The sequence below is a fragment of the Ctenocephalides felis genome, unplaced genomic scaffold, assembly GCF_003426905.1.
Source record: "Ctenocephalides felis isolate EL2017-DRISC unplaced genomic scaffold, ASM342690v1 CF-g0.4_SCAFFOLD_01604, whole genome shotgun sequence".
In the NCBI taxonomy this organism is placed as follows: Eukaryota; Metazoa; Arthropoda; class Insecta; order Siphonaptera; family Pulicidae; genus Ctenocephalides; species Ctenocephalides felis.
The window spans coordinates 7,655,145-7,673,379 of NW_020537758.1; the positions used below are offsets into that span (position 1 = coordinate 7,655,145).

Below are 18,235 nucleotides of genomic sequence, written 5' to 3' on the forward strand. Positions count from 1 at the left end.
ATTTTTGCCTCCCATTTTCCAATTTAACAAATATTTTTACACATAAGAATAACTTTTGGCAAAAAGTAAAAAAACTCAATATTTGCAATATTAATTGCAAAAATAAATCAACTAATGGTGTGTATGGGGCCTTAAGGCAAATTGCTGGAAACTTTCCGAATCGTAATTAAAAATTTTCCAGCTTAGAGAGCAAAAATTAGATTCTTTATGAACATTTCGAATTTTGAAAAAAAATTAAAAATATCGACTTTTTTCTCAAAATCATGATTTTTTTTATGGAAATTTTGATAATTTTTGAAAACTTCGTAAGTACAATTAGTTTTTTTTTTGAAAATTTTGACAAAAATTATGATTTTTTTAATTTTCCTATAATTTTTGAAAACTTAAAAATTTTCTAGAAGCTTAGTAAGGACAAGTTAATTATAATTTAAAAACTTAAGTAAGGACAATTTTTTTGAATTTTTTAAAAAAATAAAAATATCGACTCTTTTTATATTAAGATTTTCTTGAAAAATTTTGATAATTTTAAAAAACTTAATAAAATTTAAAAGCTTTGAAATTGACAAATTAGATTTTATTGAAATCTTAAACAAATGAAAAAATATCGACTTTTTATATTATGATTTTCTTGAAAATTTTGATAATTTTTGAAGGCTTAAAGAATTTCTAAAAGCTTAGTAAGGACAAATAAGATTTTTTTTTTGAATTTTTTAAAAAAATAAAAAATATCAACTCTTTTTAATTAAGATTTCTTGAAAATTTTTGAATTTTTGAAAAAATGAAAATTTATCTAGTTTTTTTTATATTATGATCTTCTTGAAAATTTTTATAATTTTGAATACTTAAAAAAATTTCTAAAAGCTTAGAAAGGACAAATTAATTTTTTCTAATTAAAAAAAAAGAAAAAATATCGACTTTTTATATTATAATTTTTCTTGAAAATTTTGATAATTTTTAAAGACTTAAAAAAATTATAAAAGCTTAGAAAGGACAAAATAAATTTTATTTTTGAATTTTTGAATAAATGAAAATATATAGACTTTTTTCAATTCTTATTTTTTTTTTAATTATAATTAATATAATTAGATAAAGATAATTTTTGAACACATCTCACTTATTCATCAGATTTTCATTCCCTCAATACAAATAAAATGTTTTTTGAATCATTCAAATCGGAGGCCCCGTTCTATCAAAAACTGAAATACCATTCTTGGCATTTTTACTCTGAAACCTAAAGATACGCAAAAATTTTCATTTTCGATTTTTGGACGATTACAATAACTGACCTAAGGGATGTTAATAATATGTCATAATAAAAAATACTATTTTAGAATCTGTGAAAAATGCCGTTCGGGTTGTTCTACGTTTTTCTGTTATTTTTCTATCGTTTCTTTTTTGATTTTTTGCATTCATGAACTCTTCGATAGACGACGTTGTGAAAAACGCTAGTTGTATTACGTAACAATTTTTACGTGCGCGAATATTGCGAATTTGAAAATGGATTGAAATATTGTATAGGAAGAGGCTGAAAAATATCGATTTAGAGATCAATACAAAATTGTATAAATAATTGTTCCCGTATCGAATATCAAATATTTATATAAAGCTTCAAATCATTATCTCGATTTCTTAATATTTCATTCAATCAGCACACAAAAAACGAACCCTCTCAACAAGTTTGAAGAAATTAACTGCTTAACCCGCATTTTTTATAATTACCTCGTCGAGAGCATATTTTTCCACGTAATCTCATCTTCATCGTCTGGGGTAAATCTTAAAATCAGTTGAGTTGTATCAAGAATAAGAATTGGGGGAATTCCCATACTCAGAGACCTTGCGTGGGTTGTGGGTTGTGGGTTGTTGGGTAGATGGGTGAAGTTAAACAAGCGATGTCAGGTAGATTGATGTGGTTTTAGGAGATGATTTTGGCTAAAGGTACTTCTACACACATTGGGAAAATATTAAAAATATTCCATTGTTTGATTCTACAAATATTTTGTCTATTTGTTTAACGATTTTTGAGCTAAAGTTAGTGAGCAGCATTTTTTACCCTTGGCTTCGTTTACGTTGAATTTAACGAAAAAGTTAGAACTCGACGCATTTTTATTTTAATTGTGATTTATTTTCAGTTTTTTGTATTATGATAAAGATCAATTTTAGATTAATAATTTAATTTCGTCAAGCAACTGCGTATCCAACTCTAACATTTATTTTCTTATGTATTGAATCAATTATCTTTTTTTTAAATGCGAGTTTGATGCATTTCGACACTAAACTTTCACCTTTCTATGATCCTTAACTGGTCAATTATAGTCTTTTTGTGGTAGTTTTTCACTGAATTTCAAATCAGATTTTTTAAAGTTATAATTTAACATATTATTAACAATTTATGTTTATTACGGTTTGATAACCTCCACTTTTTTAAACTTCTACTCATGAATATTTATTTTCATGAAATTCTGTATTTTGCGTTGGGTAATTGATGCAGCTTATAATTAGGAAAATTCTTTATAATTAAAAATGAGATATTGGGTGTGTATACTCCCTTTGTAGTAAAAGCGAACTGATGAAAAATTTTAGAAAAAAAAGCAATAGACATATTTTTATATTTAAGCAATATCTGAGAAATTTTCTGAACTTATTTCGATAGTCGATTGTGTGAAATGTACTGTGATGTATTTTTTTTTTGGTTTTTACAGTATAATTACTGCTGATTGCATTTTTTTAAATTATATATATATATATATATATATATATATAGCTGACCCGGCAAACGTTGTTTTACTAAATAAGGTATTTTCTAAACAATTTCTAGAGAATCAAAAATATTAATACTTTAAGTGTATCAGGATGTGTTGTTGGAATACTATATACAATGATGTATTATAAAAACAATAAATCCCATTAGTTTGTCTATATTTTGTACATACTGGAAGTTTTATACACTTTGTATAGAAAACATGGTATAATCCAATCCAAGTCTTTTCTGGTCTTTCGACTTTTTTGGTTTTTCAGATTCTTTTTGGATTTTGAATTTTGTGCATAATTGTAAATAATACTACTGAGCTTATACAAATTTTTCAAATTTCTGCGAAGAAAGATAGAAAATGAATAAAGCATTTGTTCTTTGACATGCTTCTTGAAAAGTTTCAAGTAATATTCGATGAATTAAAGTGAATTTAATGAAAAGTATATATATATATATATATATATATATATATAATATATGGCAGGGCGAGGCATAAAGATCAAATTTGACTTTGAGCAAATATAAACTATATTGTGAAAACCAAACTAATTATATCACAACAAATAACACAATTCAAACGAACAATTAATGACTACGTTCTGTAAAACTACCAGCTACTTCGTTATTGCAGAAATGTGCTTTTTTGATGTCTTTCAAAAATTTGTTATCTAGACCTTTTTACTCCATATAGGGATAAATTGGAACGGCCAGGTGGTAAATAGGCTTCATGTCTTATTTCAATTTTAAAGGTATTTTTTAAAATAATTACATTTTTAACTAATGCTAAAAAACTACCAACGGAAGAAAATACTTTTATTAGGAATTTTCAAAGATTACCTTTTATCTCCCGATACCGTTTATCTCCCGAAATCATAAGAATCAAGGTTATAGCTGTTTATACATCTTTTTCTCTCTACTTTCAAATATTTTTGTTAAACAATGCCTAACTTTACTGGTTTTTGACACATCTGTGGTAAACCCTTTCAACCCCGGACCTTCATATATTACTTCGCTAAATTCTGGGAAATTATAACTGGGAAAATGTTATTAGACAAAATGTCTCTTTGATCGATACCAAATTTAGGTTCTGAATTTAAATAACATAAATATAAAATAACATAACCTAGAAAATGTTTTATAAATACCAATGAGTATACAATTATAAAAATGAGATCTTTCAGAGCACCGTGTCTGAGAAAAAATATGCCAAAAAGTGCATTTTCATATTAACATTTCAAAAAAGTTGATATTTTGAGTTTCTAGTAACACTTGCGGCCTGTTTAATAACGTTTTCGTGTAAAATTGAAACCACAAACAAACTATTTACTACAATTTAATCATAGTTAAATAATCACGTAAATGATCCTATTAAACGTAATTGAACATCATCTGTCAAAAACGTTTGACATTTGACGTATCAGCCACCGTCCATTGTTTTATTCAAATTATGCTTCTACAAAAATTTCCAATTAAAAATGTGAAGTTTCTACGCGATTTTGAAATAATATCTCACCTTTCCGACAACCTACTGATTAGCACGAATTTTTCAAGACTAAGACTGGCCAAATCGGTTTAATCGTTTTCGAGTTTCACCGAATCATTCGATCGAGAGCTCCATTTTTATATATAAGATATTATCCTTTAATATAAATATTATCCTTCGTGCGAACTCCGTCTAATATTTCTCTTTCAGACAATTAGTCTGCTTCTATATTATATGTGTTTTCTTAAAAGGGGGCCACAATCTCATATCACATCTGTGGGATGGAGGAGGGATGTTCTCATGTATCCATTTACATTTAAACCAGTGACTGTGGTGTGCCCCTCCAGAGAAAAGTAGAGTATGAGATGATGGTTTGTTGTCTAAATTCTAAATTGTCTGAAATTGTACGAAAGACGCCGCGCGTTCGTTCTGAGTGACACCTGAGGCTTTTGATGTATTGCAGATTATATGGAAATGTGTGGTTTTTAAACGAGATAATTGTAGGATAAAGTTATAATACATACTCATGGAAATATATATGTTTTAGATTTATTCTACCCATAGAACGCACCATTGATGAAACGTCTAGGTTTACTTTTTTGACCATAAACTTTTGTTGTTATGTCGTTTTTTTTCGATTTTTTGAGTACAACTTTGTTTTTAAATCGATATAGGCATTTTCTGTTCAAGCAGATAGATTGTAAATAAAATTTATTTTTTGAATTTTTATACCGCAACTCGTAAAATTTCCAATATTTATTTCAAACAGAAATTGTATTGCGGTTTGTAGCAAATCCCAACAATCGTCGAGGTATAGGTTACATTTTTTTGCTTTTGTAGACGTAACATTTTTTTTTAGATAGATATAGCTTAATTGTAAAATATGGATATAATATTAATAGATTTTAGTATAAAACGGCGTAACTTATAATTTATTATAAAGTGTTTCAATACGAAGTTTTTAACTTCCCGTAGGGCAAGTTATAGTAATCGCAAAAAAATCGAAAATGAAAATTTTTATATATCTTTACGTTTCAAAACCTTCTAACATTTTGGCATACCTTAGAAAAAATGGATGTATGTGTGTGTGTGTATGTATGTGCGGATACAAATTTTCGTCGACGATTTCGGGAACACGGATGAAGCAATTTGAATAATTCAAAAAACATTCGATTCGTATTGATAAGGAGACGTGCTGATTAGTTTTTGGCGAAGGCAGGTCTAGCCGTTCCGAAGGTACGGGGCAAAAAGTGCCAAAAACGGTAACTCAGCTTTTGAGAGAACGGATCGTCCGATTTGAATAATTCAAAAAGAATTTTATTTGTATTAACTGAATGAAGAACTGTTCAAATTTTTGGAAAGGCAGGTGCAACGACTTCGGAGATATGGAGGAAAAAGTAAAAAAATGAGCCATCTGGCGATCAAAAATGAACATTAGACATACGCACATCAAATTATCAGATATTTTGTAGAGATTTTAACAATAATTATAAATTTTGTGTACATTCCTATGGGTTCCGTACCAATGTTTACGCGTTAGACGGCGACCCGGCGCTTACGCGCTTTGCAGTTAAAGCAGTACGATTGCTTTGAAAAAAAGTTCAGAATTTCCAAAATATTTCAAAATAAATGATTTAAAATAGAATGATTTAAGATGATTTAATATGGTTCGAAATTCTATTAAAAGTTTCAAATCATTGATAAACTCTTATTGATTATTATTGGTTATTTTTAATTACTCGAATTTTGAATTGCGGTACTGGAAGTTCCAGCAATTTGCCTTAAGGCACGATGCCCTAATTGCCTTAAGACAGAATTCCACTTACAGCTAGTTACTAAATTAAATTGTAATCATTTCTCTCAAGTCTAGTATAAGAGTACCTACTTGCATTTTGTAAACATTTTACTGACTTGTTGCATATAATTTTTTATTTAATATAGACTTCAAAACTATGTATACTTCCATAACATATTTTATAATTTTTTGCAAAAACTTCTAGAAAACTGGAACGCTCTTTAAATCTATATTATAAAAAATTGCCGCGTCCACTCATGTCAAAAAGAAACGAATTTTTAGTAGGCAGTAACTCGAAAAGTATCTGCTTTTTTGAAAAACATCATTAAACATTTTGAAAAAAAAATACATCATTTTGAATGGATGTCATCCCCACTCAAAGTGGCAAAGGAGAGTAAAATAAACCTACTTCCAAAATTTGATACAAATTGGAGCACAGTAAAAAAATTCAGAGCAAAAACAAAGTTTGTTTTTCTGGAAGTTTGTTTTTGATAACTTTTATTTTGTTGTATATATATGTGAATTCTGTCATTCGTCAAATGTTTGTCTCATATGGAAGTTGGTGTCGTATTCAAACTTTGTCTATTATTCAAATGAACGTGATAACTCGATTGTGGAACTGCATCGCCCTATGCACATTTGCACTCAATTCGACTCGACCTACATTTGAATACCTAAGATATAAGATGTATATATATATATATATATATATATATATATATATATATATATGTATATTTTATTTTTTTTGTTCGCAATTTTTGAGATGTTGCGTAGCAATCGGTCCATTCTCCGTTCCGATCATAAAACGAAACATTTTAATGAGAAGTCTAAAAATATACAATCGGGCTAAAATTATTGATACGTGGAATGTCTGGCTTTGATTTCCATCGATATAGACCAAGAGCCTCGCCAGTAGAGTCCTTTTTATATTTTTCGTGTCGTTATTTAATTTGGTCGTCAGTAGAGTCATTTTTTATATTTTTTTATGTTCTTTTTATTTATTCGTGTCGTTATTTAATTTGCTCGTCAATAGAGTCTTTTTGTATTTTTCAAGTCCTTATTTAATTTGCTCGACAGATTTTTGTTTTATTTTTTGTGTCGTTATTTAATTTGCTCGCCAGTAGAGTCTTTTTTATATTTTTCGTGTCTTTATTTAATTTGGTCGTCAGTAGAGTCCTTTTTATATTTTTCGTGTCTTTATTTAATTTGCTTGTCAGTAGAGTCCTATTTTATATTTTTCGTGTCGTTATTTAATTTGCTCGTCAATATAGTTCTTTTGTGAAATTTTCATGTCGTTATTTAATTTGCATTTCATATTTCCATGTATTTATTTAATTTGCCTGTCAGTAGAGTCCTTTTTGTATTTCTATGACTTTATTTTGTGAATTTTTCATGTTGTTATTTAATTTGCTCGTCAATAGAGTTCTTGTGAATTTTTCATGTCGTTATTTAATTTGGTCGTCAGTAGAGTCCTTTTTATATTTTTTGTGTCGTTATTTAATTTGCTCGTCAGTAGAGTCCTTTTCCATATTTTCCATGTCTTTATTTAATTTGCTTGTCGATAGAGTCCTTTTTTGTATTTTTCGTGTCGGTATTTAATTTGCTCGTCAATAGAGTTCTTTTTTTGTATTTTTCAAGTCCTTATTTAATTTGCTCGTCAATAGAGTCCTTTTTTATATTTTTTATGTCGTTTTTTAAATGTGGTCGTCAGTAGAGTCCTTTTTTGTATTTTCTTAAAAATAAAAAATCAGAATTTCAAAAATATCAAATTTTCCGAGTTTCTTACGATTATAATTCCCTTTCTTATTTTCACAAAACAACCATAAAAAGGTCCACCAGAAATGGTACAACACATCATTTTAAGGCACGTCAATTTGAGCAATCATGTTTTATTTTCCTGCCTAGGAATTATTTTAATTATCTTACCCCAATGGTTGATTTTTTGGGTTTATGAGTCTTTCACCAGCTCCCCGTCTAATTGCAATCTATCGATTTATCGAACAGGCCATGTGTTCCCCAAATGAACAAGTTGGAACGTAAACAGGAAAGAAGGATTTAAGGTTAACGAGTCGGACTCGCACACGATAAGCCAATTGAAATGTAATTGATGAAGATCAAGAATAGTTTGAAAGCTTTTTATAAAATAACTAATTCGATTAAAAAAATGATTGGGTGAATAATTGCGTTTTAAGGCAAATTGTGTATGTTTTTTTATTATTTTTAACTTTTGTTTAAGTTCAGGCCAAAAAATTCGATTTGCTAATTTTGTTATCCCAAAAGTTGAAGTCAAAATTGGACTTATACTGTTGTTTTTTTAATAGCTGAATGTACTGTGTATAGTTAGCTATAAAATAAAAAAAATGTTTTTTTTTTAAATTCTACTTTTGTTCAGAAATTCGAAAATAATTACAACAAATGATTGAAATATTTGTTGACCCTAAATTTACACAATTAAATGTATACATACTTTCAAGAGCTTTATACAAAATCTGTTGATTTATTCTGCATGAATCTTATTAGTTTTTGGGCACTTTGTGGCATTTGTTAGCTTTTTTTCGGACAACACATTAAAAATACAAATAGAATATTTTTAATATTTTTTTGAACCATCCAAATCGGATTACCTATTTTTCCTACATATATGCATGGTACGTACATACATACTCAAACACACACACACATGAATAGATCGACTTTTTAAAAAATGCCAAAATAATCTGTTGGTTCAATTTTCTTCATCGTTTTTAAGCACATTTTTTAGGAAAAAAAGTAGACAAAAAATATTTCGAAATATTGGGCATTTTTTACTAAGAATTTCATATTTTAAATATAAATTGTATGATAGATATTGAGTGTTCAAGATATTGTATGTTCAAATTACATTACATAGGAAATATATATAGGAATCTTCTGTTCAAGCAGATAGAAAGTGTATAAAATTTATTTTCAAATTTTTAAACCGCAACTCGTAAAATTTTCAATCTTTTCCAATCCAACATTAGAATATATGATTTTTTTTATGGCAAAAATACTCGATTTATAGAACTTATATAAATGTGAACTTTCGATCCAATGTAATTCACAAATAAATTTATCTCGAAGTTTCCAGTAAAATTGACAACTGCCATTTCACAGTTTTGTTTTATTGAAAATTTTTTGAATTTACCAAAATTTTAATATCGAAAATGAAGTTAGATTTTTATTATTACCTATAACCTAAGTTGGATATAAATGCATACAGTGAGCAAATAAAATTGAAAATCGGTTCAGTAGTTTAGGAGTTTATTCTGGACAAACATTGTGGCTTATATGTGATTTATATATATAGTGCACCATTGCTATACAATTTATTAAAATTTTGGACATCAATAAAGTTCTAATAATTTCTATTGTCAGAAAGATTACACGTGTTGAGAAATAGATCAAGATTATTAACATCAGTAGAAAAGCAGCTGAGGTGTGCCAGAAATTAAAATAATATAAGATACATATACAAACAGTATATGTTTGGCAGATGAAATTATATAATTCAGTTTAATAAATAACACCATACGTTCAAAATTGCATATACATTATTTTTTTAAACTTCTGCATGTCGCATTTTGGTTTACTTTACTAAATTATTTAACAATACAAAAAATATTTCTGCTTATTGATGTTGAAATGATTTAGAATTTCGTTTCATGTGTCAAAAATTGATTTGTTTGGCGTTGGATATGGAATATTTAGCAAATTGATCTTAGATTGAAGAACTAGATTTTACAAATTAATTTACCGAAAATTTGAACGTGAACAATTCTGTTTATTAAATTAATAATAAGAAAAATGTACTTTACAACCGATTATAATTGCCAAAAAGCAACTAATATATCTTACGTGACTATGAAAAGATGTGTTGTAAAATCAAGTGTGATATTGTTTTTTTACCGCAGACACTATATTATTTTTTTCTGAATTTCTTATACTGCTTATGCTAAGACCATAAATGAATCACATCATGCATGACATCAAATGGGATAATAAAAAGTATAGGATAGGATATTAAACAATTTGGAACTTTTGAATTGTAGACGTGGGTACAGGACAACGTCTGTAGGGTCATCTAGTTCTAGTATATATATATATATATATATATATATATATATCAATTTTTTCCCCCAGATCAAGATGGTGCCGAGCCTTCCGGCAACTCTGTTTCGGCCCATAATCTTTCCCGTCTGGCGGCACATTCTGGAGCCTCCCACGAACAATTGTCGCCCCAACAGAGACACAGGAGCAGTTCTTCAGGAGGCAAAAGAGTCACAATCGGGGAACCGGAGGCCATCAAAGCCAGAAAGATTTTGGCCGCCTTTTCACACAGATTGGAAAGGGCGCCTGTCGCCCTTCCGGAGATGACGAGCGCCTTGGCTTTGGCGCACGATTCACACACTCAGGTAATAAAGGATATATGAAAAATTAAATTATTAACTTATTGTAAAAGCCAAAACGGTTTTTGAGAAAATACTACTTGTTTAAATAGTAGTATTGAGTGCGAAGTCATCCATTCATTTAATACTTCTTTTTATTACGAAAGTGATGACAACAAATACGATATTTGTATTTCTCGCTTTAAAATCTATTAAGTGATTTGTCACAAGGTAAAGGCTCTTATTGTTAGTAAGTTGCTCTTTGCTATAAGCAAATAATATTTTATAATTTTTTTCACAATATGAAATAAACAAAAACAAATACTGAATTCGTATTCCTCTCTTTGAAACCTGTTCAATAATATGTCACACCGAAAAAGCTCTTAGTAAATTGCCTAATGGCAAGTTGCCCTTGGAACAATATTATTTAATAATTTTTAACTTCCCGTAGGGTAAGTTATAGTAATCGAAAAAAATCTAAAATATTTTTTTTTATATGTCTTTCCTTTTCAAAGGTTTCAGAGCATTTTGACATACCTTAGATAAAATTGATGTTTGTGTGTTTGTGTTTGCGCGGATACAAATTTTCGTCGACGATTTCGGGAACATCGATCAGCCGATTTGATTAATTAAAAAAACACGATTCATATTGATAAGGAGACGTGCTGATTAGTTTTTGGCGAAGGCAGGTCTAGCCGTTTCGAAGATACGGGGCAAAAAGTGCCAAAAACGGCGACACGGTTTTTAAGAGAACGTAGCATCCCATTTTAATAATTCAAAAAAAAATTTACTTGTATTGACAAGATGAAGAACTGATTAAATGTTTGAGAAGGCAGGTCCAGCACTTATGGTCTCTCAATAAAAATAATTTAAAAAATGCCATTTGGTGGTCAAAAATGTTCATTGGACATATTCACATCAAATTATCAGATATTTTATAGAGATTTTAATAATGTGTACATTTCGTGTGAATTTTTTGGGTTCCGTACCTAGATTTTTAATTTTAAAATTAACGTATATGATTCAAACAAATGTCCTAGACTGTATGGAATAACCGATTTGTATGATTGAAAGACGTTTTTCAAAAGGCACGTCCAGCCGTTTTGGAGGTATGGAGCGCAAAGGGTGTAAAAATGATCATGCAGTTTTTGAAAGAATGGATCATCCGATTAGAATAATTCAAAAAACATTTTGCTTGAGTTGGACGGTGTGCAAAAAATGCATTTACAAAAAATTTAGTAACTTCGAAAATTTTTAAAGAAAAATCAAAATTTTCAAACAAAATCGAAGTTTCAAATTTTCGAAATTATTCATTATTTTTTAAAAAAAACTAAATTTTAAAAAATTTCAAAAATATCAAAATTGAAAAAAAAATTGAATATTTGCGAAAATTCCCAAATTTTCAAAAAATATAGAAAAAACATTTTTATTAAAAAAAAATTCAAACTTCTAACAAAAATTCAAAATTTTGAAAAAATCTAACTTTTTATTAATTATATTTTCAAACAATCAAGTTGTGAGAAATTGTTTAGAATAACGAAAAGCTAAAAATATAGTACTATACAAAAATACTTTCATAATTTTTTTTTATGTAAATGTAAAAACACTAAACATATAAATGTATATATATATATATATATATATATATATATATATATATATATATATATATATATAATACATTTCTTTTTTTTTACAGATTTTGATAGCTGGTCGAAAAGATGACCCCAGAACGAAAGCGCTCCTCAAAGTAGTCAGATCCAAATTAATACCAGGTACTTAACCACTAAACCTCATATCATATCATACAAATTAATTTATATTTTTTCATTTTTTTTAACAGGACGAGTACTTGCTTTAGCAGATCCTGCCTTGGACAGTGAATCTTGTAGTTCGACATCGACGCAGGAAGAATGTCCTTTGACTTCTAGGATAAAACCAATCAATGGGGTAAAAATAATACAAGAAAATAAGATTAATATAGGTTTATGTTTTTTAATGTATTTTTTTTTAATTTGACAGAGATCTGCAGCTTATGTGTGTAGGGGTAGACGTTGTGCTTTGCCAGTCACAGAACCTGAAGATTTATCTAAACTTATTGATGAAACTGACCGAGATCATGTGAGAAAATTTTACAAAATATTTTATAAACAAAATTTAATCCTCTTTCACAAATTCTATTTTCTTCCTATTACATATTTCCCGTATTTCTTATTAATTTTTTAATTTTTTTATTATTTTTTTTCAGGATCATGGTCAACAAAGGCAGCAAGAAAGAGCCGGTAGTCATGCTCGTGGCGAATAAATTAATTTAATCGATTAAAAATTGGTTAAATATTTATTTATAAGTGCAAAAAAGGCGTAAGTGATTTTTTTTTGATTTTGATACAGGTGGAATACTCTTTGGCTTTCTATCTGGGGTGACTTTCTTGTCTTTCATATTTGTTTCTGTAAGAAACACATGCAAAACATTTATTTTGTAGAGTCAAATTATTATTTTTAATTGGTTATTGATTTTTTTATAAATATATATTTTAGTTTTATTATGTTTTAGTTTATTTTTGAAACTAAAATTAATCTCCGATGAGATACATTAGAGTTACATATATAAATTTATATTAAAATTTCTATTTCTGCGGTTTCTTTTTCTATTTTCACTTCTTTTTTCATGCCTATTATATGTGTTTCTGATTTCAAACTACAAATTTTATTTCAAACTATTCGGGAAAAAATATTTAATTAATTAAATAATTACGTCAGTTCGAATAATAAATCGTTGCTTCAATATTTTTACATAATTCAAAATTTATATAAACTAAAATTAAAAATCATAAAACAAAATTTAAGATAAAATATATATATATATGAAATATATATATATATATATATATATATATATTTATATATATATGTTAAAAATTTATAAATTGATTGTTTATTATAAAATGGTTATATTTTTGCTACGTCTCTATAAATTGGTGTTTAAAATTTTAAATATATTTATTTATTTAAATATTTATATTAAACATGTACAAGTTTATATTAAGGGTAGTTTAAGAGCTTATTAAAATTGTTAATATTGTTTATAACATTTATATAGGATATATTTAAAATGGTAAAGTAAATAAAAACGTAAGTGGAAGTTTATGGATTTCATTTAGTAAAATAGTTTATAATTTTTTATAAAGACTTTAGAAATTAATTTAGAAAATTTCATTCGTATTTTGTATTCAAGACTCTCGGTTATTTGTCATTTAATTTTTTTCTATTTTTGTGCCACTAAAAAGACCTTTGTATTTTTATTGCAATTTCATTTAAATGCTTTTAAATTTAACTTTTTTATGCGTCTTGAAAATAAAATAAAAAATTAATATTAAAATATTTAATAAAAATTGTATTTTAAAATGAAGAACAGAAGCGTCGTATTTATTTTATCTATTTTTTTCTACAGAATAAGTTTGCATTTTTTTCAATAATATTATTTTTATGGCAATTTTATTAAAATGCTTTTAAATTTAAATTTTTCATACGTCTTGAGAATAAAATTAAAAATTAATATTAAGCACATTTAAAATATTTAATAAAAATTTTATTTTAAAATGAGGAACAGATGCGTCATATTTAATTTTGTCTATTTTCTTCTACAGAATAAGTTTTCATTTTTTTCAATAATTTTAAATTTACTAAAATAAAATTAATTCATTAACAACTAAATTTTAAATCATGTGTAATCACTTAACTTCTAAACCAGATTTAATATTTAATTATAATAATAAATTGATATTAAATATCATTTGAATATAATGATCTTTTACTTTCATTTTCAAACTATTGGGCTACTCTTTTTTCAATTTTCTTTATTTCTTCATAAAAATTTGGACTATCAGTTAAATAGATATTTTGTGTGTGACTTTGAACATTACAATATTTAATATTTAATAATAAAAATAAATTGTTTGATTAAATATTATTTAAAAATGTTCCTTTTCTTTTGCAAACTCTTGGACTACTTTTTTTTCTAATTTTCTTGATTTATTTGTATAAATTTGGGCCATCATGTTTAATAGATATCTTAAATGAATCATATTTAAATATAATGTTCTGTTTCCTCATTTAATATGTTTATTTTTTCCTATTTTTTGCTTTATTTTCAAACTCTTGGGCTTAACATTATATATATAATTTGTTTATAATTCAATACAAGTCTTAAATCTGAATTATTACGTCTATTTGTCGTAATTTCTCAATATTAAAACAATAAATTCGTCATGGGACTGTTCGAAACAAAAGACGTTTATTGCCCTCATTTCATATTGGCCCACGAAGGCTAAATTCTGATTGGAATCGTGTGCATGTATATAAAATCATAAAAATCATATATGAAATACAACCGATCAAGGTTGGATCGGTAATAAATTTATTATATATATATATATATATATATATATATATATTTGTATACATATGTAAACATCTCCAGAATATCTGTTTTATATGAGCTATCACTTAAGAGGCATTAGTTCATAAAATCTAATTTTAATATTCGCTGGCGAATTGCCAGAATAAGTTTTCAAGAATGAAATGAAACAGCTAAAGTTAAAGGCATTTCGGTGATTCGATTGTTTTGGGAAAAAAGTATTATTCATACGCAAAAATGGACAACTTCTTCCAGCATGTTCTACTAAAATTTCTTTTCTCCCTACTTTGGCAAATTTATTTATTTTCGCCAAGATCGATGATGTGTTTTTACGAGCGGCGGAGACTTCGGAATTCCGGTCTGTCGTTCCGTTTTGTCCGGCGATAAACTTCCGGAGGGATTAATACCTTTGTTTGTTTCTAACCGGAGTATTTGGGACGCGGAAAATATAGTAATAACGGCCAAAAAGAAAAAGAAAGGTTTTTTACTTATTGCAGGACACACATGTTGTGAAGCTCCGAAATGAATATACGAGGTGTGTTCAAAAAGTACCCGGAATTACTAATAATTAAATTTCGCGGGTCTGGAGTGTCTGATTGTCAAATTTTTTTTTTTATTGTGTTGGTATACATGCCCCTAAAGTATGATGAAATTTTCAGCTATATTCACTGTTTACTTTGTCTGTGGTAGCGCTAAGGTTCGACGTGTTTTTCTGAGCTCGACGATTTTACAATGGAAGAATTGAAAAGTCAAAGAATTTGTATTAAATTTTGCGTAAAAATGAAATAAAGTGTTGCAAAGTGCAAAAATTCACCAGATATGGCTCCGTGTGACTTTTTCCTATTCCCAAAGTTGAAGAGACCCATGAAAGGACGGCGGTTTCCTCGATTGAAGAAAATCGCCGAGAGTGCTCAAGGACATATCAAAAAGTGAATATCAAGGGTGCTTCGAAAATGGAAAAAACGCTGGCATAAGTGTATTATATCTGGGGGGACTACTTTGAAGGGGACCACATTAATGTAGACGAATAAATAAATATTTTTTTAAAAAAACGAAAATTCCGGATACTTTTTGAACAGACCTCGTATATACATGTATATATTAGGGTGGTCCTTAATTTGGACATTTTCGAATTTCCATGCTCCCAGGGGCTCAAATGGTTTCAAATTGATAAACAACAATTTTCTGAAAGTTTTAGCTCTTAATATTAACGTTAGGTAGTGCATTTTACATTGCATTTGTTTTTTTAGAATATTATAACATAACAAGTGAATCCAAATTTTGAAAATAACATTGTATTTGCTTATTTTGATCATGAATTAAAAATTTACAACAAAAATTTGATATATTTTATAAAATAAGTATTTACTTACGAAGAAAAACCAAGAACATTTGATTGAATTGCGGACTATCTTAAGGGAGTATTCTAGTGTAGAAATTGAAAAAAAACATTTTTTTTATTTAATATTTTCAAAGTTTATTTATCTAAGAATATGGGTACGAGAAAGTTTTTGAAAATTTAAATTATTTTCTAGATATAGGCATTTCACTGACTCGGTCACCATACTGCTTTGGCTTCACGCAAAACTTTAAATGCGTTTTTTTCAGAACAGACTTTTTCAGTACTGTTGACACAATTTCTCGAGTTCTACTGGACCGATTCACTTGAAATGTTCAGAGATTTTATAGACCTATCTGAATCTATAGCCCCAACTAGGGCTACCCCCACATTCCAATTTTTACTATTTTTAAAAAATTCTAGAAACTCAAAAAAACAGTAAAAAAACACTTTTTTTTTCAAACACTCGCTAATTTGTAACAAAAAATTTTTTCTTACTCATCGCTAGTTCGGGCGATTGCGACAGCATTTTACATTAATAATCTTTTTACTTTTTGCATTTCCGATGGCCAGGAGGGATGAAATCATGTCAAGACTGAGGTGCCAATTTTTTGAGACCACCCACTTTATCAGCTGCCAGTTTTTACAATTTTCAACTTTTTTATTTTTGAATTTTTGTTTTGTATTTTAATAATATTAATAAACAAGTGGTAAAGAAATGGATAGTAAAAACATTCATTGCTTTCTTTTACGACACTTTAAAAATGACCTAAAATTTATCGCTCTACACTAGAATACCCCCTTATTAAAGTTAATATTAAGAGCTAAAACTTTCAGAGAAATTTTTTTCATGAATTTGGAAGCATTTGAGCAAAAAAAAATCGAGAATATTTCTATCAAGGACTATCCTGAATAAGTAAGTGTATTAAGAGATAAGTTACCTTTATGGGAAAATAATTAGAAACAGTTGAATGAAAATTGACTATCTAAGCAAATTATTGTTTATTATCAATTTTATCATTTTTATAACTACGGCTTTTTGGATATTTGACGATGTTATTGAATTTAAAAATTGTGCTTGTCTTTACCAAAAACTAATCAGCACATCTCCCAATGAATAGGGATCGCATGTTTTTCAAAACCATTCAAATCGGTTGATCCGTGCGCCCGAGAACGTGGACGAAAAAATGCGGACATACAAAACACACACACACACACACACATACATACACATCCATTTTTTCTGAGGTATGCCAAAATGTTCAAAAACTTTCAAAACGTCGAGAAATGCAAAAATTTTTCATTTTCGATTTTCGGCCCACTACTATAACTACCCTACGGGAAGTTAAAAATATTATTAAAATATTTTATAATTGAATATTATTATTCGATTTTGCCGTAAAATGAATCATTGTTATGGCAATGCTATATTATGTAACAGTTTTCATATAAAGTGACACTAAAAACTGTTAAAATTATATGTAATTGCTTTGCTGTCAGGTGGTTTTGGTAGAAAAACTAACCTAGAAAACGCTCAAATATCATGTTATCATAACTTGGATTGGTGACATTGGAGTTATTTTGCATTTTGTGTGTAAAACTCCTGATCGTATAGTAAATACATGGCATTTTGAAAGTATTCAGTGGCATTTTGTATGAAAACTGAAAGGTAACATTGTGTTAACTCTGATCGTCTCTATTAATACACAATGTTTTCTTGATCACTTTATTTACTCAACTACACTACATTCTCTATATACGTATTATATATATATTAGGTTGTCAAATATCTCCCTTCCGCTTTTTTGCTCTTGGTTTATGATACAAAAAGGCGGAAGGGAGATATTTGACAACCTTATATATATATATATATATATATATATATATTATATTTATTTATTACTCAAAGCCTACTAGATTCCTGTCATCTATTCATAGCTAAGAATTGTTTTATTTTAGGGCAGAATCAGCCTATAAATCTCGGTTTACAAAATGATATGACTCACTCGAAAATATAAAACGAATAAACTATAGAAAATATAT

General features: G+C 27.8%; 1 protein-coding gene across 1 annotated transcript in view; it reads left to right on the forward strand.

The window, feature by feature from the left end:
* Positions 1-12,850, forward strand: part of LOC113373303 (spermatogenesis-associated protein 20-like) — a 28,176-nt gene extending 15,326 nt beyond the window's left edge. Inside the window, exons 2-6 of the mRNA XM_026613615.1 lie at positions 10,192-10,463; positions 12,136-12,211; positions 12,280-12,386; positions 12,459-12,557; positions 12,685-12,850. Coding sequence (XP_026469400.1) covers positions 10,192-10,463; positions 12,136-12,211; positions 12,280-12,386; positions 12,459-12,557; positions 12,685-12,741 — 611 coding nt within the window. The 3' untranslated portion in view covers positions 12,742-12,850. The remainder of the gene's footprint in view (positions 1-10,191; positions 10,464-12,135; positions 12,212-12,279; positions 12,387-12,458; positions 12,558-12,684) is intronic.
* The last annotated feature ends 5,385 nt before the right edge of the window (positions 12,851-18,235 follow it).